This window comes from Takifugu flavidus, chromosome 18 (assembly GCF_003711565.1).
Source record: "Takifugu flavidus isolate HTHZ2018 chromosome 18, ASM371156v2, whole genome shotgun sequence".
NCBI classification, from domain to species: domain Eukaryota; kingdom Metazoa; phylum Chordata; class Actinopteri; order Tetraodontiformes; family Tetraodontidae; genus Takifugu; species Takifugu flavidus.
The window spans coordinates 7,325,358-7,347,817 of NC_079537.1; the positions used below are offsets into that span (position 1 = coordinate 7,325,358).

Genomic DNA, 22,460 nt, shown 5'->3' on the forward strand with positions numbered 1-22,460 from the left:
CGTTGGCAATGACAGTGTGACCTGGAGAGGTGTGATTGGGAAGAACGGCCCCCCTGATCTGAACCCGAGTGGTGTTTTGTTATTGGACTTCTGTGCTCGTCTCAGATTGTCCATAACGAACACCTTGTTCAGACATAAAGGCGTCCACATGTGCACTTGGCACCAGGACGCCTTAGGCCGCAGATCGATGATCGACTTTGTGGTTGTGTCATCGGATTTGCGGCCGCATGTACTGGACACTCGGGTGAAGAGAGGGGCGGAGCTGTCAACTGATCACCACCTGGTGGTGAGTTGGCTCCGATGGTGGGGAAGGATGCCGGACAGACCTGGCAGGCCCAAACGTGTTGTGAGGGTCTGCTGGGAACGCCTGGCAGAGTCCCCTGTCAGAAGAAGCTTCAACTCACGCCTCCGGGAGAGCTTTGACCATGTCCCGGGGGAGGCGGGGGACATTGAGTCCGAGTGGACCGTGTTCCGTGCCTCCATTGTTGAGGCAGCTGACCGGTGCTGTGGCCGCAAGGTGGTTGGTGCCTGTCGTGGCGGCAATGCCCGAACCCGCTGGTGGACACCAGCGGTGAGGGATGCCGTCAAGCTGAAGAAGGAGTCGTATCGGGCCTTACTGGCCTGTGGGACTCCTGAGGCAGCAGATGGGTACCGGCGTGCCAAGCGGAGTGCAGCTACGGCGGTTGCCGAGGCAAAAACTCGGGCATGGGAAGAGTTCGGTGAGGCCATGGAGAACGACTTTCGGACGGCCTCGAAAAGGTTCTGGACCACCATCCGGCGTCTGAGGAGGGGAAGCAGTGCACTGTCAACACTGTGTATAGTGGTGATGGTGTGCTGCTGACCTCAACTCGGGATGTTGTGGATCGGTGGAAGGAATACTTCGAGGACCTCCTCAATCCCACCAACACGCCTTCCAGTGAGGAAGTAGGGCCTGGGGACCTGGAGATGGGCTCTTGTATCTCCGGGGCTGAAGTTGCCGAGGTAGTTAAAAAACTCCTCGGTGGCAAGGCCCCGGGGGTGGATGAGATCCGCCCAGAGTCCCTTAAGGCTCTGGATGTTGTAGGGCTGTCGTGGTTGACTCGACTCTGCAACATCGCGTGGACATCGGGGGCAGTGCCGCTGGATTGGCAGACCGGGGTGGTAGTCCCTCTTTTTAAGAAGGGGGACCGGAGGGTGTGTTCCAACTATAGGGGGATCACACTCCTCAGCCTCCCTGGTAAGGTCTATTCAGGGGTACTGGAGAGGAGGGTCCGCCGGATAGTCGAACCTCGGATTCAGGAGGAGCAATGTGGTTTTCGTCCTGGGCGTGGAACAGTGGACCAGCTCTACACCCTCAGCAGGGTCTTCGAGGGTGCATGGGAGTTTGCCCAACCAGTCCACATGTGTTTTGTGGACTTGGAGAAGGCATTCGACCGTGTCCCTCGGGGGGTCCTGTGGGGGGTCCTCCGAGAGTATGGGGTGTCGGGCCCGCTGATACGGGCTGTCCGCTCCCTGTACGATCGGTGCCAGAGTTTGGTCCGAATTGCTGGCAGTAAGTCGAACTCGTTTCCGGTGAGGGTTGGCCTCCGCCAGGGCTGCCCTTTGTCACCGATTCTGTTCATAATTTTTATGGACAGAATTTCTAGGTGCAGTCATGGTGTTGAGGGGATCTGGTTTGGTGACCTCAGGATCGCGTCTCTGCTTTTTGCGGACGATGTGGTCCTGTTGGCTCCATCGGCCCGTGACCTCCAACTATCACTGGATCAGTTCGCCGCCGCCTGTGAAGCGGCTGGGATGAGAATCAGCACCTCCAAATCCGAGGCCATGGTTCTCGACCGGAAAAAGGTGGAGTGCCTTCTCCGGGTAAAGGAGGAGATCCTGCCCCAAGTGGAGGAGTTTAAGTACCTCGGGGTCTTGTTCACGAGTGGGGGAAGAATGGAGCGGGAGATCGACAGGCGGATCGGTGTGGCGTCCACAGTAATGCGGACTCTGCACCGGTCCGTTGTGGTGAAGAGAGAGCTGAGCCGAAAGGCGAAGCTCTCGATTTACCGGTCGATCTTCGTTCCTACCCTCACCTATGGTCATGAGCTTTGGGTCATGACCGAAAGAACAAGATCACGGGTACAAGCGGCTGAAATGAGCTTCCTCCGTAGGGTGGCTGGGCTCTCCCTTAGAGATAGGGTGAGAAGCTCTGCCATCCGGGAGGAGCTCGGAGTAGAGTCGCTGCTCCTCCGCGTTGAGAGGAGCCAGATGGGGTGGCTTGGGCATCTAGTCAGGATGCCCCCTGGACACCTCCCTGGTGAGGTGTTCAGGGCATGTCCCTCCGGTAGGAGACCCCCGGGGAGACCCAGGACACGTTGGAGAGACTATGTCTCTCGACTGGCCTGGGAACGCCTGGGGATCCCTCCGGATGAGCTGGAGGAGGTGGCTGGGGAGAGGGAAGTCTGGGCTTCTCTCCTTAGGCTGCTACCCCCGCGACCCGACCCGGATAAGCGGTAGAGAATGGATGGATGGATGGATGAAATAGAACAGAATGCTAGAAAACACAATTGAATAAAACAATCATCACGACCGTTCAAAACCTTTAATTTGTAGCGCCGTCTCAGTTTTATTTTGGTGGGATAACCGGAAGTGGTTAGGGAGGAATATCCGCTTCTCCAAAAACAAGTTGCATCAGATTAAACCTGTTTTTTTAACAGCACCGGCATGTCCTTCTGTAGTTTCTTCGGCGGGGAGGTCTTTAAAGACCACTTTAAAACAGGTACCGTCATTACTGTAACTTGTTTATCTGCCTTTGAAATGTCATCATGGCGGCGAGTTCGACAAAAATAAAGTTGGTGACCACGGTGAACTAATTACCTAACTATCGGCTACCAGTTAGCTTGTGGAAGCTAATAAATAACTAGTAATTACAATAGGCACCACTACAATGGTCCTGTATCAAATGTTCAGAGAGATTATTTAAAAGAAAATAGTCAACAAATCTTTATTTTGTAATCTGTCTTTACGCAAATATGTGTTATCTAGAGGTAAAGGTGGGAGTTACAAAGCTCTTAAGGACTTTATTACGGCGCTTACCTAAGAGAAAATGGACGACAGGTTATTTTGTAATCTGCTCTTTGGTTACAAAACCACACGAGGTCACACTTTGCTTTAAGAGCGAGGAAGAGGAAGAAAACGAGATAGTGCCAAATACTTTTACCTTCAGTCATTAAAAGCAAGCTGTAGATTTAAATGGTGAATCTTAAGGTTTACGTTGCATCCTGTGTGTTTTGCACCAGGGATTTACGTGTGCTCCAAGTGCGACCACCAGCTGTTCTCCAGCCGGTCCAAGTTCGAGCACTCTTCTCCCTGGCCGGCCTTCACCGAGACCATCCACGACAACAGCGTGTCCAAGCACGAGGAGAGGCCTGGGGCCTATAAGGTACCCAGCAGACGAGCGGAAGGACAATACGCTCGCTTCAAATACGCAGAACTTGAGTGGTGTTTATGATGTGTGCCTCCAGGTACGGTGTGGGAAATGTGGAAATGGCCTGGGACACGAGTTTGTAAACGACGGGCCCTCCAGGGGCCTGTCTCGTTTCTGAATATTCAGCAGCTCACTGAGGTTCATCCCCAAAGGTCCGATTCTCAAGCACAGGAGGCTGGTATTGATTTCTGTGTGGTGGACTGAGAACTTATTCCTTGCACTTTATTGCACAGATAAGGTGGACGGACAGTAGGTGAGCCGGCTGAAGACGTGGAGGACTTGCAGACATTTCTCTGATGCTGCTGACTGTGTGGACGCTGGGTGACGAGATCTGGGAAAAACCCCAAACTGGGAGCACCAGGGATCTGAAGAATGGCGATCTCACCGCAGGGCAAGACCAGAGGACTGACCTCAGGACCGTTTAATTATGCAATTATCAGCACTTATCAAAGCAAATCACTGACTCTACAATCAATGTCACATAGGTTTTATCTATTTTATTTACTGTCTCAGACAAAACCAATCATGATTTTTCATACTGTTGATGTTTTAGGCAAAAGTATCAATTTAAAAAAAAATCCTGCTTTCTGTCTTCGTGATCCTGAAAGAGTCATTCCTGTGCATGAACAAAAAAAGGACAAAGTCACACGGAAAGTCATTAAACGTGGCTAAAATGTTCTGTTATTTCTCTTTGGTTTTGGCCACATCACAACTGATGCGCCACGTGTACTTACGCGCACCGACCACCAGAGGGCGCTGTGTGCGTGATGGAGCTCACGCTGCAGCAACACGCCAAAGACTAATTCAGACTCTAAATGAACATAACGTTTGTTTTTGGACCGAGGAGGAAACCAGGCATGAGGAGAAGATGCAGAGACCTCAGCAGGAATCAAACCCAGAACCTCACTGTGAGGAGACTGGTAACCACTGCACCATACGAAGGTCATGGGGTTATTCAGCTCAATTTTTACAGCTAATAACATTTAAAAATGTGGGACTAATGTCCTTATTACCTGCGTTTGTCAGTTATAATCCTGGGTCACAGTCAGAAAGAGGGCTGTGCCCCCACCCACCCAGCGCTGTGGACTTTAGCTGTTTCCCTGCCCCAAAACCCACCCGATGAACTCGTCATCACGGGTATTTGAGAAGGAAACATCGTTTAAATGAGATCAAGCAAAGAGCAGAGAAACTCCTAAAGCTATAACTTTATTAGGGCTGTTATAATCTCTTACGTTCTGTGTTTAAACTGATTTGTCTTCCTCATCCAGACTAAAAGTTCTGTGTATGAGTTAAAAATTTCCCTTCAGATGTCTGGTGAACCGGAGGGGGAAGAATTCCAAACAACGTGGGGACGTGAGGGTGCGTTCAATAGCGCTGGTCGTGTTTAGAATGTCTGGAGATGAGCAGGTGTGGAGCGCCTGTTTCAAAGCATAAAAGATTAGAGGAGGAGATGAAAGCTGCTGCATCAGGCACCGGATTAGGACAGGAAGTGCAAACATTAGCGCGCTGTGGTGGTATGTCCTTTAGATTCATCTGAGGCGAAGACTGTTATGTTTCTTCTACGTGACGACGGCTTTGTCCTGGAGGCCTTGCTGGAAAAAAAGCAGCCGTTAAGAACGTACAGCAGTCTAAATTAGTCAAAGGTGTATATCGGAACTAAAACAAACACCCACAGCGTCACAAAAACCATCCAAATATCACCTCTGAGAGACAAGAGAGGACAGACCAAAGACAAACCACATGAGAGCAAAGAGGAAAAAGGAAATCGCCCCCCAAACGCCCCCGCAATTAGCATCTGCAATCTGTGAGAACGCTCCTTCTGGTCGGCATCAGGGCACAGCTGTATGGCCAACAGGAAGCAAACAGGAAGCAGGAAGTGGTAATCCGCCGATAGAATCACAGGACGGCCTCAGATCCACTGACCTCCGGGGTTCATCCTGCTCGTGTAAGCAAACTGGATCCTTAATTACATTAAAACGCAGCTCCGCGAGGATGTCCTCCGTCTCAAAGGATGAGCCTCGGGCAACAGCACCGTGTGTGTGTGTGTGTGTATGTGTGTGTGTGTGTGTGCGTTGAGCCTCACAGACTCACTGGCCGGCCATCTTGCTTTAATTGTAACGTATATAGGAGCCAGGTCCATGGATGTCTCCATGAGCCGGGCCTGCTCTTGTTATCCCCAGTTGGTCCAGTTTCCTGGGGCTGTGTGTCGTCTGTTTCCCAGGAGCTGAGGTCACTCTGGAAGCTGGACAACAATGTCTTCTTCTTCTTCTTCTTCTTCTTCTTTGGTGTAAATATGCAGAGCTGCTCTCCACATGTTGCAGAGCCTCAAACACAACTCTCAGTGTTATTAATGAAAGCATAAACAGAGCCTTGAGGGTGTTTGGGGTTTTTTCGTTGCTAAATTTCTGTCACAAATCTGTTTTGAAGATTTTGGTGGATGTCAGATGGTTCCTCTTTATCTCCTGCAGCCGGTTCGCTTCAATGATTCGTTGCAATCGTTTTCTCTTGAAGGGCTGTGTAGCCACCTTTTGCTGCTAGCTTAAATGCTATCTGAACAGGAGGCCTTTGGGGCAACACGTTCGAAAAGTGGTCCTAATCTGGTTTTCTTCCATGTTTTCTGACTCAGTAGAGAATTCTACATCATCTCAGTAGGTAGTTGCCTTATGTTTGTATCACAGCTAATGTTTACGTGTCACCCGTGCCCGACATCTGGCCACCCAGGTGAGGCCTGTGGGGGCGCCGCTGAGCATGAGGGCCGCTAGGTTGAAAAATAAACAAGGACGACCGACGTTGTCTCCCTGCTCGTCACTGTGAGCTTTATCACACCATCGCATTCCTGCTCCCGAGCTGCTACCAGCTAAACAGCGGCGGCTATCAGCGGTTTGATCACGTTCAGAGGAGGGGGCCAGCCAGGGGGCTTCAAAGGGAGCAGGTGTGTGGCACAGGTATGTTTTGGGGAGGGGGAACCTTTGGGGAAGCGGCTGATTGTCGGCTAATATCCTCCATTAGCTGGTAACACCCACATGTGGTTGACCGGAGACTAAACTGCCACTAGATGAGAGTGTGTGAGGGACTGATTGCTGTGTGTGTGCGTGTGTGTGTGTGTGTGTGTCTTGTGACGGACCAGTGATCGTCCAGGAGTCATTCCAGCGCTCCCAGTGACCCCGACTGGGAGTCAGCAGTGGTTGACAGAGGGATGGTTACGTTTTTAGGAGCATCTGTGTGCAGATTATTCCCTTTATGTGATGCCATAAACGCTGTCTAAAATATTTGCTGGGTATAAATACACAAAGTCAGTGTTTAAAATTCTGCTGGAGCCTTTAAATCCACCCCAGCCGTCGGTCAGTGTTCTCACGGGTGGTCCTAATAACAGAAATCACTGGTTGGGTCCTGCTGATTGTTAACATCTGTGTAAAAACATAATAAAACAGAGCCTTTTTGCCGCGTCTGATCATAATTGATCACCATTTTTCATTGGCCACTCTTAGCTACCGGCTATTAAAGCAATCACTGAAAAGAGCATTAGCTTTGGGAGCTAATCTCCAGTGACAGCTACAGTGCCGTTAATATCTATTTAAACTAGTTCTGCATCAAAGAGCGGAAAGAAAAATAATCCCACATCCCTGGAACTTAAAAGGTGTTTAATTCTTTGATCACATCTGAATCCTCCTCGCAGCATGAATGAGGGAAATTCCACATTCCTCCACAGCTTTAGGCGCTTCAGCCACAATTACCCGCACCCAAATACCCACACACTCGTTTTCCTACCTTTGCGTGGACCTTCACTGAGATAATACATAACCTTAAGCCTAACCCTAACCCTAACCACCCCAAGTAACCCTGTAACCCTAAACCTGACCTAACCTTAACGAGCCTTAAAACCATGACTTAATCCTCAAACAGGTCTTTCAAGTTGTGGGGCCCAATTTGGCCCCGCTTTGAATAACTGTCCTCTCTTTGCTAGTAGAATGAGTATTTTGGTACCTAATATGTAGCAAGCACGCGGACACACTCTCACATGCACGCACACGTGACCATGTTGGTTTTAAGTGTTGAAAAACATCCGCTCGACATCCACTTTTTATAGACACGACAGAGCGTGCAGGGTTTTATTTGCAGCATCAGTATTTGCATTTTATTGGGTTTTGGTGCCACAAAAACAAACCCGAGCTAATGAATCTGGCCTGTCAGTCAGAACGCAGTAATTATCCAGTCTCCTCTCTTCTGGGTTTGTTGTAAAGCGAAGGCGCGGCCCTTGTTTTCCTCCGCGTGGGACAGTTTGGAAGTGTCTGGTCAGCGCAGGATGCAAATTAATTTAAATATATTTTGGGGAAATCCACCGAAGGGCCCGACGGGACGAACCTCAAAACCCAAAGTGGGACCAAACGGGAGCTGAAGGACGGAGGGGAAGATGAGGGTGCGGGAGCGGGTCGGAAAAGGGGTTAAAAAGGTCTGGAAATATATTCCCACAGGAATGAGGCCCGGGGACAGAGCGTTGTGATTATCAGCTTTGCAGCAAAGTCAGGGTGTGGCTGCGGGGGCGCTTTAAAGCACCGGGACAAACATCCAGCTCCAGCGTGACATCATCGCAAACCTGCCATAGAGCTGTCATCTGTGCACGTTAATGGACGAGAAGACGGGGTGAATCCTTCTCTGCTGCCTCGGTATTATTAGTAAACACACGAGCGTCTCGTAAGAGAACCCAGACGTTTGCAACGGCCGTAGCTGTGTTAGCGCTTAATGCTAGCAGAAAATGTACGTTTTACCCCCAAAAGGTTATCAAAGTGATGTCACCTTCCACCTCAAACATTATCTGTTATAAAGTATCAGTCCGATTATGTAAACAGTGTGGTGGCTTTAGCTAGCCCCACTAGCGTGAGCTACCTGGGATTTGGAAGAGCCTTTAAAAACTCTGGAGATTCCCTGGAATTCTCTTGGCTTTGGGATGGGATGGGATGGGATGGGGGGGGGGGGGGTGCTGATTGGACAAACACACCTGCATCCTTTGTGTCATTTTCATTTCTACAAGCTTCACTTTGTGTTTTGGTCATTTGGAGCAAAAGACCAGCGAAAGGACAGACGGATGGACGGACAGCCAGGGAAAGGAAGACGTTCCTGACGGCTATTGTTTCCTCGGAGAGACAACTGAGCTAACCAGCTGGTGGCTAGCGTTAGCCAGCACACAGCCAGATGCTGTATATGTGAACACCGGTTCTCTTTTCTTTATTAGAAACCTTATTGTCACCCCATTATTCTCCCTCCTGTCCCCTTCAGCCAAAATATCCCTCGTTTAAGTCGTTCCCGACATTCCGGGCTCACGGGCCGGTGGTCGGACTCCTGTTCCTGCACGCTCTGGCTCTGGCAGCCTCCAGGAGCTCACGGGACAGGTGAGACCGCGTCAGCCGTCCTGACTCACCGCTCCAGGTTTCTCTCCTTTCCTCCAGGAGACGACAGCTCCGCTTCCTCGCCGCTGACGTGACAGATCGGAATTCAGCAAACATGGGAAACTCCAGAGAGCCGAGAGATGAACTGCTGTGGTTTTACACCAGCAATTACAGTCAGTTAACACCCCCCCCCCCCCACCCCCAGTCCTCCGGCTCGGCCTTGTTTACGGAGCCCAATGCACGGCTAATTGAACGCATCTTTGGCCCTTTTTTAGTAGAAGAGGAACCAAGAAAGCGGGATTTAATCCATCCTGGTGACAGAGAAAATGGGAATAATGATTTTCATCCACACGTGACGGGCAGGGATGCGGTGGGGCGGGGTGACGTCACGGCAACCATCCTGCGAGCCCGCGAGGCCTCTCGGGTGAAGCGGAGCCGCAGAGAAGCAGCCCACAAACATCCAAGTATGCAGCAGTCTGGGACCGGCGGCCACAACCGGTCCGTCTCCACCAGAACAATGAGAGTCTTCAGGCCCAGGACGGAGTCCAGAGACGCTCCGGGCACCAAAGCGCCGACCGTGGGACGCTCGCTGCAGCTCCCGACGTCCCAGCGCGGCAGGCGGACCCACGGCATGAAACCGGATCCCTGAGCCTCAGTCGCCTCTGACGTCCCGGGAGCCAATGGCGGCCTCCCGTCCCCGCACCTCCGCCCTTCCCAGCATGCCCAGCGTCACTCCGGGAGCCAACTGGTGGATCCCGTTTTGTTAGCCGCAGAGCTGCGGATTAGAAAAGGAGGAATTTCCTTCGCTGGCTTGTGGCTTGTGTGATGACATGATTGTCATTCATTTTTATTCCCTCTATAGTCGACAGAGCCCCCCCCCCCAGCACCCAGAAAAGATAAATAACAGCTGGAAGGAGGAGAAGGAGGAAAACCGTGAGGACCGGCAGCCCGGAAAAGCAGAAACATGCCGAAGCGTATCGGTTACGTTATCCCCCCTCCTGGAGCTGCCCGCTTTGGAACGAATCCCTCCGACATAAATTGCTCCCACGTTGAAGTCAAGGATTTTAAGTTGGGAAGGGGGGGGGGTCAGCGTTAGCTGCCATTTTCACTCCCCCAGGGACAAAAACCCGGGAGGACCCAGGGTCACCTGGAGGCAGCAGGAGGGACGGAGCAGAGAGCGAGGATGAGGAGGTCAGAGCGCCCTCCCCCACCAGGGGACACCACGGACCTGCACATCAAAGTGGGGGGGCGACACAATGGGAGCGATTCAGTTAATTGTTTGGTGTAAAAACAGGGAACCTGATATTCACTCAGGCGGAGGCTGATCAGAGGCCTCAGAAGGACCCTGGACGCCATCAGCGTCGCCACCGTGGCAGCGATTTGGGAGTGAGCCGCAGATAGAACCCCCCCCCCCCCCCCCACCAGAACAACAGCAGAACGTTCTGTTTCATGAAGAGGGTTTGTAACTTCCTCTAATGGCTGACACGTGTACAGCACCGGAGGCCTCTGGCGGGGGAGGTGGGGGGGGCAGAGATGCAGCCGAGGCGGCGTGCAGCTGCAGGTGCGAAGGTCGGGAAAGTGTAAACAAGCGCATAAATGCCCACACGTGTCCCAAACACATAAACAGAGATTCATCTGGGTGCTGCACGCAGACCTGCTCCTGACCTGGATGCTGCCGCCGCCCGTTTGCTCCTTAAATCTCCGTGTTTACGTTTCCACGTCTGTCCAACTCCGACTGGAGCAAATCAGCAGGCGGGAAAAGATGACGTGTGACAGGGAACGACTCGCATGTCCCGATTCCACCGACAGATCGGATCCAGAGCCGAAATCCCAGTTCTTTACGACTGTAATGAGGCTTTAAGAGGCTGCAGCGATGAGCTGAACAGAGGTCAGATACGCTGATGCGTCTCCTCTTGTTCTCTGTTGCCTTTGTTGTTGCACATCAGCCAATTTCAGGGATTTTCCCATGGCGAGCAAGTGGACCGGAATACCCATTTATTCCATTTGATCAAGATAAAAACCTCCAGTTTAAAAAACGAGGCCTCCATTTAGCCTGGGCGCTAACGAGGCTAACTGTTTTAGATCCAGGTAGATCCAAGATTTACATTCATTTTGCACAATAACATATTGTTGTTATTGTTGTGTGTCTATAAATAAACACAAACGCTGCTTGAATCTCTTTAAAATAGCTGCTTGATGCTCGTTCTAATCTGATTATCTTAATAAAGGTCAAAGTGGGGTCTCAGGATATTAAGAGAAGTTATCATCACTAACAAAGTATCCCCACCCTGTGTGGTGTGTGTGTGTGTGTGTGTGTGTTTCTCACACAGATCACCCTCTTGATACCTGTCCTCGTTCAAACAGCTGCCTGCTCCTCAGGTTCAAAGTCTGAAACTTTATCCAGTGTCTGGGGGCAGATCCCAGCGTGGATCCTCCCCGAGGGCCCTGAAGGTGACATAGTCACACACTGTAATTTATGACACACAGCATTAGTGTGTGTGTGTGTGTGTGTGTGTGTGTGTGTGGGGGGTGTCTCCTCCGAAGCTCGCGGGCTCCTCTCTGACCCTGGTCGTTCAAAGGGACCAACGGGCCTTTTCCCTCTGAGCCAAGGACTGTTTCAGGTGTGATTCAGCGCATCAGGAAATATGTGGAAAAAAGGAAAGAAAATGTCTGATGATGCGGAGCCGCTCTTCTCTGGGTCTATATGAAGGTATGTGTGTGTGCGTGTGTGTGTGTGTGTGTGTGTGCGCGGCTCCGGGAGGGAGGGATGGATGGATGGAGGGTGGAGACACATAAAAAGGGCGTAGAAAACGCCTGAATGGGAGATCTCAGCCTTCAGGGGCACCAGGCAGCGAGCTCGGCGTTAATTGAGCAAAGTTTGGGAGCGACTTGAGAAGTTCTGGTCAGGAAAATGACAGAAAGGTTTCCTGGTTTCCTCTGAGGAAGCCGCCATCCCTCCGCCTGACTCCTGACTTTTTTTTGCAACAGGTTGTGCGATTCAATTAAGGAGCTTCGACTCAATGCGGGGATAAGTGGAGACGGCGGAAGAAGCATGCTGCCCCCGTTTTGGACTTTGGGAACCGCGCAGGAGAACAACTCATGGGATGTAGCGGATGCAGAATCAGGTTCAACTTCGGCAAGGCGCTCTCCAAAGCCTCGCTGCTCCTCACCATGCTCCTGATCTCCACCTACTTCATCTACTGCCTCACCGCGCTCTCTGACTCCATCCCGAGGGCTCTGTTCGCCCAGCGGGCTTTGGATTACGGCATCCTGGAGGATCGCCGCCGCGTCCTGGACGAGCTGCGGCCGTCGCCGCGTCTCCTCCTCGCCGGCGCGCCCGCGTCGCCGCCTCCGGGCGGCGCGCAGGACAGCGGCATCCCCGTGTCCAACACCTTCGGGACCAAGAAGTTTCCGCAGGCGATCATCATCGGCGTGAAGAAAGGCGGCACCCGGGCGCTGCTGGAGTTCCTCCGCATCCATCCGGACGTCCGAGCCGTCGGAGCCGAGCCGCATTTTTTCGACAGGTTTTACGAGAAAGGACTCGACTGGTACAGGTAGGAAAAAACACGCGCGCCTGTGCGTTGGGGGGCATCTAATGCGCGCTCACCCTCCCGACTCTTGCCTGTTAGAGTGACTGATCAAGTGGAAATGAAAGACTAAAGTAACCTAAGAGCAGGGACGCTGCAGACTTTAGATCTGGAGCTGCTCCGTCCTCCTGACTCCTAGCTGAGCATCATTTTTACCCTTTAACGTGACATTAATCACGTCTTAGAGACCATTCAGTAACCCTGACCTCATCCAGATGTTGCCCAGAGGTCAGGAGCCCCTGTCGGACAGGAGCAGAGCAGCCCGACAGGCATCTAAAGATGGTTTGATGTAACTCAATCTGCTCCCTGTCTTTTTTGAACGTTTGAGAGCTGAGGCAGGTGGAAGCACTTTCGCCGCGGAAACGACAAGCTCCTCTTTCATTATCCAGCCTTTTCCCATCGGGCGCTTCGTCGTCTTGTTGGGAAAACTTTGACATTTGGCTTTGACGCACAAACGCGCACATGCACAAGCTGACTTTAGGATCACCCCAGAAAACATCAAAACGAACATCATATCATTTATATTTACACTGAAAAGTTTTTTTTAAAAAAGGGCCAAATTTCTATGAAACCTGAGGAAAATACCTGATTTTTTCCCCCAGGATAGAATCCCTTGAATCCCAGGATCCTTGAATAAAACCCCTTTTGTTGACATTAGTGCTGGGCAGGTGTTCCAGTCAAACCAGTTCTGGTGCTTTTGAACGTGGCTTGTATTCACCTCTGGACAGGACGTGTAAGTAAGCTGAAACATCGGGAGGCTTCAAAGGGGCGGTGGCGACGTCAGCAGCACCATCCGGAGTGAAATCGCTGAACATTAGGCCGAGAATTTGAGAGGAAAAATCAGTTTTCTGTCAACCGCAGTGACAGTGTAGGCGGGAAACACACATCCTGGTACTTCTATCTTTGTGAGGACATCCCAACTCACCCTCTCACTCTACTGTAAGCCTGATTCTAACTTCAGCATGAAAATCACGTCAGAACCTTCAGAAAACCTTTAAAGTTAGGACCAAAGTGACCTCACTTTGCTAGTAGAATGAGTATTTGTGTACTGAAGCAAGTAAGAACACACATATGTGAGATCACATTTTCCATGAATTTAACTAAATCCTGCCCAAATGTTAACCTTTAGTGCTTTACATTGATCATTATTTAGCTGGAATTCAATAAACTTCAGTGTCTTCTGAGTCCCCGGATGGTCGGACTCACTCATGAGTTGAGACCCCGCATGTGTAGGAAAACAAGCACAAATGGGCAGACAGATATTTTAAAGGTTGCAGATTTGTCCCGATTCAGATGTTAAAGGATCAAATCTCCTTTTTAGGTTATTTAGGACCTCCACATGTTAATAATTGCCCCTCTAAAGGGGGAACTTGTGCTACTTCATGCAACGGCATCATTTTTGTTTTGGTTTTTTTCAAGCCTGAGAACTCATTCATGTGGGTTTTTACTGCCTCTGAAGGATCCAGTAAGGCTCTTTCTTCTTCTCCCAGCTGGTCTCCAACTCCCTCCATGTTTCGCACGAATAGGAAGAAGAAGGAGAACAGAAAAGATGTGAACTGGGGCAAGGCTTTAATGAATTTCTGCGTGGTTTTATGGCTGTAGGGGGACAATGAGTTTCATATGGGACTTGCGAGTCTTTGCGAGGAAGTGACAAACTCGAGCCTCGAGTGGCTGCGCTCGTCTCACCTCCGTCACTGTGAAGCAGGCTGGAACAAGTTAGTCAGGAGCCTTTGATTTTGGTTTGAATGCAGCTTATTAATAGCGTCTAATCTGAAAACTCTTGTGGTGAGAGCGAAGATGGTTTTGGAACAAACAGCCAACGTGATTAATAGCTGTGCTGATGCTCAGAAAACTCTGCAAACCACAAGTTCCATCAATATTTCCAAAGCTTATCAATAAACGACCTCCGCAGAGGCTGCGAACAATTTAATTACTATTAAAATAGTGTACAGCTCATTTTAGAAGACCTCTGGTGGCCTTAAAAACAGATTTCTGCAGAAAATGTCTCCCCAATGATGTCAAAAAAGGAAAAAATAATAATTAATAGTCAGACAGATGATCTCGCTGATGCTAAGCTAGGATATTAGCATCCGTTTTAGCTGTTTCGGGGCACCAGCGGACTCTGTACGGGGTGATTCCTCCCAAATCGTGGCTGATTTTCCCAGCAGCCATTAACGAGCCGAACCTGGCTGATGGGTCTCAGAGACCAGGAAGTAGTTTCTGCAGCTTTCCACTGTGTTATTAGCGGTGGTTTTGGCTGTAGGTGTTCCAATATTTGAAAAGAAGCACACACACACAAACCAAATTACAGTAATTTGGGGCGCACTGAGACGGCTGTAAATGGGGAAGAAATCTCGGAAGGAACTCTGAGTGAAATAAAAGCACAATTCCGTCGTTTAGGTCTGCCAGCGCGAAAAGTCTCAGAGGTTTGGCAGCCATGCCCGGCTGCATTGGTAAGGCCAGAAAAACCGAATTACGACCCGACTAAATATGAGGAGTAAATACACAATTATATGAGGAAAAACATTTCTAGACCATGGTTTTGTCCCACAGCACCCACGTAGTCCACATCTGTCAGTCGGATTCTAATTAAGCTAATGTTTCGCATCCCATCACAGGAATGAGTGACAACAACCGTTTCATGCCAATAATACCCACAACTCAGATCGTTACCTGGTTATTTTCTCACCTTTTTTCCACATTTACGAACATTAAAAGTTTAGCAAAGCCTAATTAAAGTAAAGATGCAAGAAAAGAAAGTGGATTTATGCAAACACGCTAAGCTCGTTTATCTGTTTCTACTGTATATAGTAAAAATACTGGTAGCAGATTACAGAGGCTCAGCTCTGATTGGAGCTACGCTAATGTCACCATGCTAGCAATGGCAAAATTAGTTTTACATTGAGGCAGCAGTAATGTGTTTTTGACATGATGAAAGTCTATTCACAGGTTTGTTTGCTCTGACTGACTTTAGGGTAACGGCCTGTCTGTTGTTGTGAAGTTTTACTACTTTTTTCAAACCATCACCTCCAAAAGATCTGTTGAGATGCACAGTCAATAATTAACTGAACAAAAAAGACAATGATTAAAAGTTCTGCTCCTCCCAAACAGGCCCTGCATCTTTTCCCACCCAACAAGCACCAACAAGCTAACCTCGCATTAAGAAAACCCTCCGTTAGCGCACCATTAATGACGGGAAGAAACAAGCTAATAGCTCAGCATTTACAATCTGTGGAGGGCACCGATCTCCGAGTCCGCCACGCGGTTTCCCAACCATCCGCTTCCTCTCTTTGTTGGTGGAAACATGCTCACATCATGTTCTTTGTTTTTGTGAGATATTTTATCTCTTATCCATGCTCGTTTAAAGCCAAGCTAAATAGTTCTATGTCAACATGTTTTCACTCATGCCTCCTCGTGTCAACCGAATTATTTTTTAGTGGCTCAGCTGCTCAGACGGACGTCCCATCAGCGCCGGTCTGGAGGGAAATCAAGGTTCAGTCTGTCTGTGGCCTTGAGGCTCTTTCTGTCACCAAACAGCCGCGTTGCTGGGAAATGTTCTCCCTCGCTGCGTTTGCCTTCCCGATTCGCTTTACTGCTCCGACTTTCCGCCACATCGTTAAACATTAAGATATTGTTGCCAGAAAACAGAATTGGGCGGCTGATCGAATGCGTTTTCTTCACTGCGAGGGCCGTTTTTTTCCATCTCGCTGCTCCCTCTTGGGGAATATCAGGGGAGGCAGGGCACCTCAGCGGGGGGGACCTGTAATCCTGGGACACAGGAAGTCTCCCGGCCACATCCTTGATGCCTGGTTAGCTTAAATCGTATGATCCTGGCTGCTGCGAACATGTCAGCGCTACATGCTTAAAGCAGCAGGGAGTTCCAGAGTGATGCGGTTAGTGGGGGGGGCGTTCCGATTAATAAAAAACACGTTTTCTGCCCCGAGTTACTGAGGTGGTGTGTTCAAACCAAGGCCGACCCTTTAGCTTAGACGCTGCTGCGCTGCGATGGAGGCAGGACCGTCGGAGTGGGGAGAAATTAATCATCCCGATCTGTTTACACTCCGTCCCGACACTAAACACGGGAGCCAATTTATGAGGGAAAATGGGCGATATTGATCCGCCCATGATGAGACGCGATGGCGGGAGAGCGAGACAGAGGCGGAGGGAGAGAGGAGCCACAATTCATCAACTATTCATGAATATGGAGACACAACTTATGGCCAATTACTGGAGTGTCACTCATGTCGGAGAGTGAAGGACAAAACCGACCAGTGGGGGGGGGGCGACACCTCATCACAAACACATGGAAGGGACCGTCCGTCATACAGAGACAGACGTATCGATTAGCTAAAGGGAGCCGACGAGCTGCCATTTGAAGCTCTTGAAAGTTGAATAATAATCAATTAATGGTGTTTTGTGGGGGGGTTGGGGGGGGGGTCTGCAGGTGACATCTTCCCCTCTGACGGCATCGTCTCGGCTCCTAATGATGAGTCCGAACCCAGAGCAGCAGAACCGCCCACCACAGAGGTCGCGTTCGCCTTCAGGGGCGGCGGTGGCCGGTTGGAGGATGCGGCCGCAGTTTCATTGTACTTGTAATAACTTTGGAAAGGAAGCTCCGCCCACTCAAAATAACCACAATAAAATGGTTAGCGAACGTTTATTTTTGGGCGAAATATCCCTTTAACGCTTCGCTCGTTTAACTGACGTGAGGATCCCAGATGTAATCAGAGACACTTCCGTATTATATAGCATCAAGCTAACCCTCACTCAGGCTCTGACACGAACGTAAACGTGTAGACATCAAGAGTGACCTTTGACCCGAGGTTGGAACCCTGGTTTCCTGAGTCCTCCTCCTCACTGCTGTGTGTTTGTGCCCCTTTAGGGAACTGATGCCTCGGACGCTGGAAGGCCAGATCACCATGGAGAAGACCCCCAGTTACTTCGTCACAAAGGAGGCTCCGGGTCGCGTGTGCGCCATGAACTGCCAAACCAAGCTTATCGTCGTGGTCCGGGACCCCGTGACCCGGGCCTTGTCTGACTACACCCAGACGCTGTCCAAGAATCCGGGTCTCCCCTCCTTCCAGAGCCTGGCTTTGAAGAACGCCTCCTCCGGCCTCATCGACACCGCGTGGAACGCCGTGCGCATTGGCCTGTACGCCAAACATCTGGAGAACTGGCTCCGGCATTTCCCCTTGTCCCACTTTCTGTTCGTCAGTGGCGAGCGACTGGTGTCCGACCCGGCCGGGGAGATGGGGCGGGTCCAGGACTTCCTGGGTCTGAAGAGGGTCATCTCGGACAAACACTTCTACTTCAATCAGACCAAAGGGTTCCCCTGCTTGAAGAAGCCGGAGGGGAGCAGCAGACCTCGCTGCCTGGGGAAGTCCAAGGGGCGACCCCATCCCCACATCCCCCCGGAGGTCCTGCAGAGGCTCCGGGAGTTCTACAGGCCCTTCAACCACCACTTCTACCAGATGAGCGGACGGGACTTTGGTTGGGACTGAGGAGGTTCCTGTAGTGGATCAGATGAGGTTCTCAGGGACAGGAGGGGGGCAGGGGGGGGTCCAAAGGGTCCACAGACTGAACCAACACGACCTGCAGCTGCACCTGAGCGCTGCTGCCAAAATAGGAGCGCTACGGCTACTTTGAGCATAAGTTTAAACGACTTTTAATTTATAGTTGGTGTTTTGATGAGTTATATATTTATTCTGTGTCAGCAGAGAGAACGCGCCTGTGTTGAACCGCTAGCCCTCAACGTGCTTGCTGAATATCAAAGATTTATTATGGGATGTACTATGGGATTTATCTCGGTATGCTGCAAACGATACACCGAAATGACCTCACGAACCGAAGCCACGTGTACAGCTTTTTACTCCCGGAGCTGTCGCCGTCCCCGGTGACCATGGCGACCGTGTCGCTGCTCCTTACATCCCAATAAACCTTTTTTATCTGCTGGCCTCAAGAATAAAAACACAGACGTCTGTGCCGCTTTCATTCTGACTGAACTACCACAGATGTGCCCTTCATGTCCTCTCTCATAATAAATGTATTTAATCAAACCTCATCTATACGTCTCGCCTGCGTTAGCGGTGCTAGCAGGAGCCGGGACACGATCGCCTGTAGCCATGAATTTGGGATGATCCAGACAGCAGTAGAGCACAAACCTTCTCCGTTACTGACTGGAGGAATTTGTTAGTGGGGGATTCTGGGAGATTCTCCCGGCTGGATGCAGTTTTACATGAGGAAACAACACACTACCAGTTTAGCATGTTAGCTGCGTATGCTAACTGTGTTCTGCCCCTCAGGCGCTCTCACACCGTTTCCTTCTCGCAGCTTCCTGTACAGTCAGACCACATGTGCTGTGAGGCCCTGTGTGTGTGTGTGTGTGTGTGTGTGTGTGTGTGTGTGTGTGTGTGGTGTGTGTGTGTGTGGGGGGGGTGTTGTGGTCTATAATTATGGAACATTTCATCTCAATCAGAAAGCCCTTCCGCTTCCTCTCCGGACTCCGAATTAGCCGCGTCTCATTCACACCATCCTGTATCAAACCACGAACATCTGGATTAAAGGGAAGAGCAAACTGACAGATGTTGAACAGCCTTTGATTGAGTGATTGAAACAAAAATACTTGTTTTCCTCCTTTTCTTGGGAGCAGAGAGTAAAAGCGGTTTAAGCCACAACTGGAGATGGGTCTCAGTCTGCACATCTCACAGCAGCCTCCTGCACCTCTGGGGTGGGGTGGGGGGGTGGGGCGGGGGGCTCTGTGATATCCCCATAACTGACGACAGTCATTTAGGCTGGAGGGATTTACAAATCCTCCCGGTAGCTCGGCTGGTTCTTATGGGACTTAAAGGACTTCACAACAAGCACGAGAGGACAGAGTTCTTCCACGTGGACGGAGACAGATTTCCACCCAGACACTCGTCGTTCCACGCTACAGCTCTTCACGTTGGTCCCTTGAAGACATGAAAAAAAATAAAGGGCCCTTTGGCCGCAGCGTTGCTACGGTAATCCCCAACCACCCACTTGTTCCGCTAATAGAGTCATTGTTAACAGGCAGGAGCAGTCGGAAAAAGCAGGATTTGTGGGCTCAGTTCTACAGCACAGACACTGAAAACACCTAACAAAGCTCTTATTTACCAGTGTGTGTGTGAGTCTGTGTGTGTGTGTGTGTGTGTGTGTGTCTTTGTTCTGATTTGACATGAGTGACTCAGTCCCTCCGCCGCATGTGCGTGTTGGGTGCAGACAGAGCAGCGCTACACACGCATGTGAAGTAGCACATTGGTCACTTCCTCCAAGCACACACACACACACACACACACACACACACAGAGAAATACACTCTGCCAGGTTGTATAAACAGCTTTCATGTGTTCGTCTCAATAGATTTCATGTCCAGAACCGTCCCCTGTAAAAGTCAGGCTGTTCCTGCTTCTCTCCCTATTTTAGGGGATTTCGTCAGCAGCCTTCGGAGGCGTCGCATCGAGCTGAAAAGGTGTCATAATTGATGCCCGCTTCAAAGAATTGCTGATGACGCCTTCAGGCTCGTGCTTGCGTTGGTAATTCTGACAGGATTTGTGCGAAATCCTTCTTGTAACCCGACGGGTCGAAGCAGAAGTTCTAACACGTTCCTGCAAATGCGCCTGACTTGGAATGTTCCAGATTTCACATCGGTAGTGTTCCTGCGTTTAGAGATTACCCAAACAAGTCACCTAAGACGGATCTCCTGGGGATCACAGAGCTCTGATGGAGCTGGAGGCAGGAGGAGGGAACAACGTGGCCCTGTGGTTTTATTAAATCTCAGGCGGATTTGTGCAAATCTCTTTCCCACCTGTCTTGATTTCATGTCACAGGTGGAATCAGCGCACAGACGTCAAACAGCTCCGTCGAAGCCACTTTCCCTGAATGCTGCTTGGTGACATAAAAAAGGCAAGAAGAGCTTTGAAGTCCCTTCATATCTGCTAAAAGTGGACAGGAACCGTCCCTCAGGTCTCGTTGAGTCGGGCAGACCTGCTGCGGTGGTGGACCCGTGTCGTCCCCGGGGGCCGAGGGTTGGACCCTGGAAGATAACGCGGCCCTCGGGTGTGAGGAGATGATGCACGCGGTCTCAGGTTCCAGCCGGGACAGGTTGAAGGAGACTCTGATTGATCCCGAACGCAGAGACGCCTGTGGGAGAAACGTAACCCAACCTGGAACAGATGTGGAGCCGTCGAGCAGGAATGCGGCTGCGGCGGAGGCAGGCGAGGAGGAATTACAGATTTATTAAACGCCGTTGTTCCCTGGGAACCGTTCTGGTGCGTCCCAGCCTCACCAGAACGGGAGCAAATCAGCGGAGGGGCCGCGGGGTTCAGCGTGCATCGGGGAGGGGGGGCGAAAATGCATCCATATGGTAGATTACCGCAAAAAAACCCTGGTCTGTCAGGCTTTCTGAAGAAAACACGTCCCCGCTAACCAGCGTCTAACCCAACAAGCAGTAAAGTGTGTTCCAAATTTAAGAGTAACCACGGAGAGCCGGCGCCAAACCCTCAGAGCGCTCTGCTCCCAAACTACCAACACCAACTCATCTGCTATGAACTCGTACCAGAGGCTCTGAAGGCCTCCCCACCTACGTCACTGTCATCGTTAAAACATAAACAAGCAAAGGTCAAAGGGCCATTTCTTTTACTTTAATAGTATTATTCCCACACTCCCTTTCAAAAATACTGAGGACGCACCTACTGAAGCCCATTTCCACATTATTTTAACACCTGGTGCATAAAAAGGATCACAATATAAGCTTTTTTTTTGCATTTTCTAAGTTGAAAATAGGCTTCCAACAAGCGTCTGGTTTGACTGATAATATTATAGTCTTGGCTACGATGCCTGCATGATTAAAATGTCCTTTAAGGACAAATGTGTTGTTTCCAGAAGGATTGATGAGCCGCAACGCACTGTTCAGTGTTGCATTTATTCAAGGGTCACAGTTGTTTCCTCAAAATTACAGCATTTAAATCAAATCAAAACCGTTTTAAAAAGAAATGGTTGGTTTGTTGGTCCTGGTGCGTAACACCGTGTAACTGCACACTGCTGCCGCCTGCTGGTCCGCAGAGGTAACTGTTGTAAAATGGAAGACCTCATTTATTCCATCCTTTACAGCTGTTGTCTGTCTACTCTGAAGCTGATGGTGACAACATCCTGGATCCCGGCCTGAAGCTCATCGTGCTCCTGCACCGCGGAGACGCCTTTGGGGGTCCCGGTGAGAATGAGGTCCCCCTCCTCCAGGGTGATAAAGTCGCTGATGTAGCTGATCAGGTACGGGACGGAGAAGATCATCTGGGAGGTGCAGCCGCTTTGCCGCAGCTGGTCGTTCACCTTCAGCCACAGTGTGACGTTGCCCGGGTCCGGGATGCGCTCCTTGGGGATGAACTCGCTGACCGGGCAGGAGGTGTTGAAAGCCTTGGCCATCGTCCAGGGAAGACCTTTGGACTTGCACTCGTCCTGGACGTCCCGCGCCGTCATGTCCAGGCACAAAGCGTAGCCAGCAATGTGCTCCATAGCCTCGGACTCGGGGATCGACGCCCCCCCTTTCCCAATGACCACCCCCAACTCCACTTCGTGGTGAAGGTTGCTGGAGTACCTGGGCACCAGGATGGGGGATCCCTCCTTTAGATACGCAGAAGGGGGCTTCAGAAAGAGAACCGGCTCCGTGGGAACAGCGTTTTTCAGCTCCTTGGCGTGATCTGCGTAGTTTCTCCCAACACAAATGATCTTCCTCCCCCATTCCCAAAACCGAGATATATTTCGTGATGTCATTGCCCAGAAAAGTGAAGGTTTGAGCCGCTCTGAAGCAGTCAGCCCCGGACTGACCCAGAACTTTGCTCAACTTGTCAAGGTGGAGAAACATTAAACTACGGCGAGCCACCAGGGACACAACACTCGAACTCACAAGTCAAAACTTTACCATCAACATAAAGTAATAACCTTAGCGAGTCAACTTTGGGTCGACTTTCCTTTAACTTATTATGGCTACTGCGAATAACATAATATTTTGCGGTTTTATTTGCGTGA

At 50.5% G+C, this 22,460-nt stretch overlaps 3 protein-coding genes across 3 annotated transcripts; 2 read left to right on the plus strand and 1 right to left on the minus strand.

Annotated features, from left to right (window-relative positions):
* Positions 1-2,579: 2,579 nt before the first annotated feature.
* Positions 2,580-4,099, plus strand: LOC130514927 (methionine-R-sulfoxide reductase B1-A-like). Its single transcript, XM_057014835.1, has 4 exons — positions 2,580-2,740; positions 3,261-3,403; positions 3,486-3,600; positions 3,682-4,099. Exons 1-4 carry the CDS (start codon positions 2,686-2,688, stop codon positions 3,699-3,701), a joined length of 333 nt encoding a protein of 110 aa, XP_056870815.1. The 5' UTR covers positions 2,580-2,685; the 3' UTR covers positions 3,702-4,099.
* A 7,566-nt stretch (positions 4,100-11,665) lies between these two features.
* LOC130514908 (heparan sulfate glucosamine 3-O-sulfotransferase 6-like) lies at positions 11,666-18,480 on the plus strand. Its single transcript, XM_057014807.1, has 2 exons — positions 11,666-12,386; positions 17,302-18,480. The coding sequence occupies exons 1-2, from the start codon at positions 11,932-11,934 to the stop codon at positions 17,918-17,920; spliced, it is 1,074 nt and encodes a 357-aa protein (XP_056870787.1). The 5' UTR covers positions 11,666-11,931; the 3' UTR covers positions 17,921-18,480.
* A 2,861-nt stretch (positions 18,481-21,341) lies between these two features.
* On the minus strand, positions 21,342-22,368 carry fahd1 (fumarylacetoacetate hydrolase domain containing 1). Its single transcript, XM_057014831.1, has one exon. It carries the CDS (start codon positions 22,203-22,205, stop codon positions 21,543-21,545), a length of 663 nt encoding a protein of 220 aa, XP_056870811.1. The 5' UTR covers positions 22,206-22,368; the 3' UTR covers positions 21,342-21,542.
* Positions 22,369-22,460: the final 92 nt, after the last annotated feature.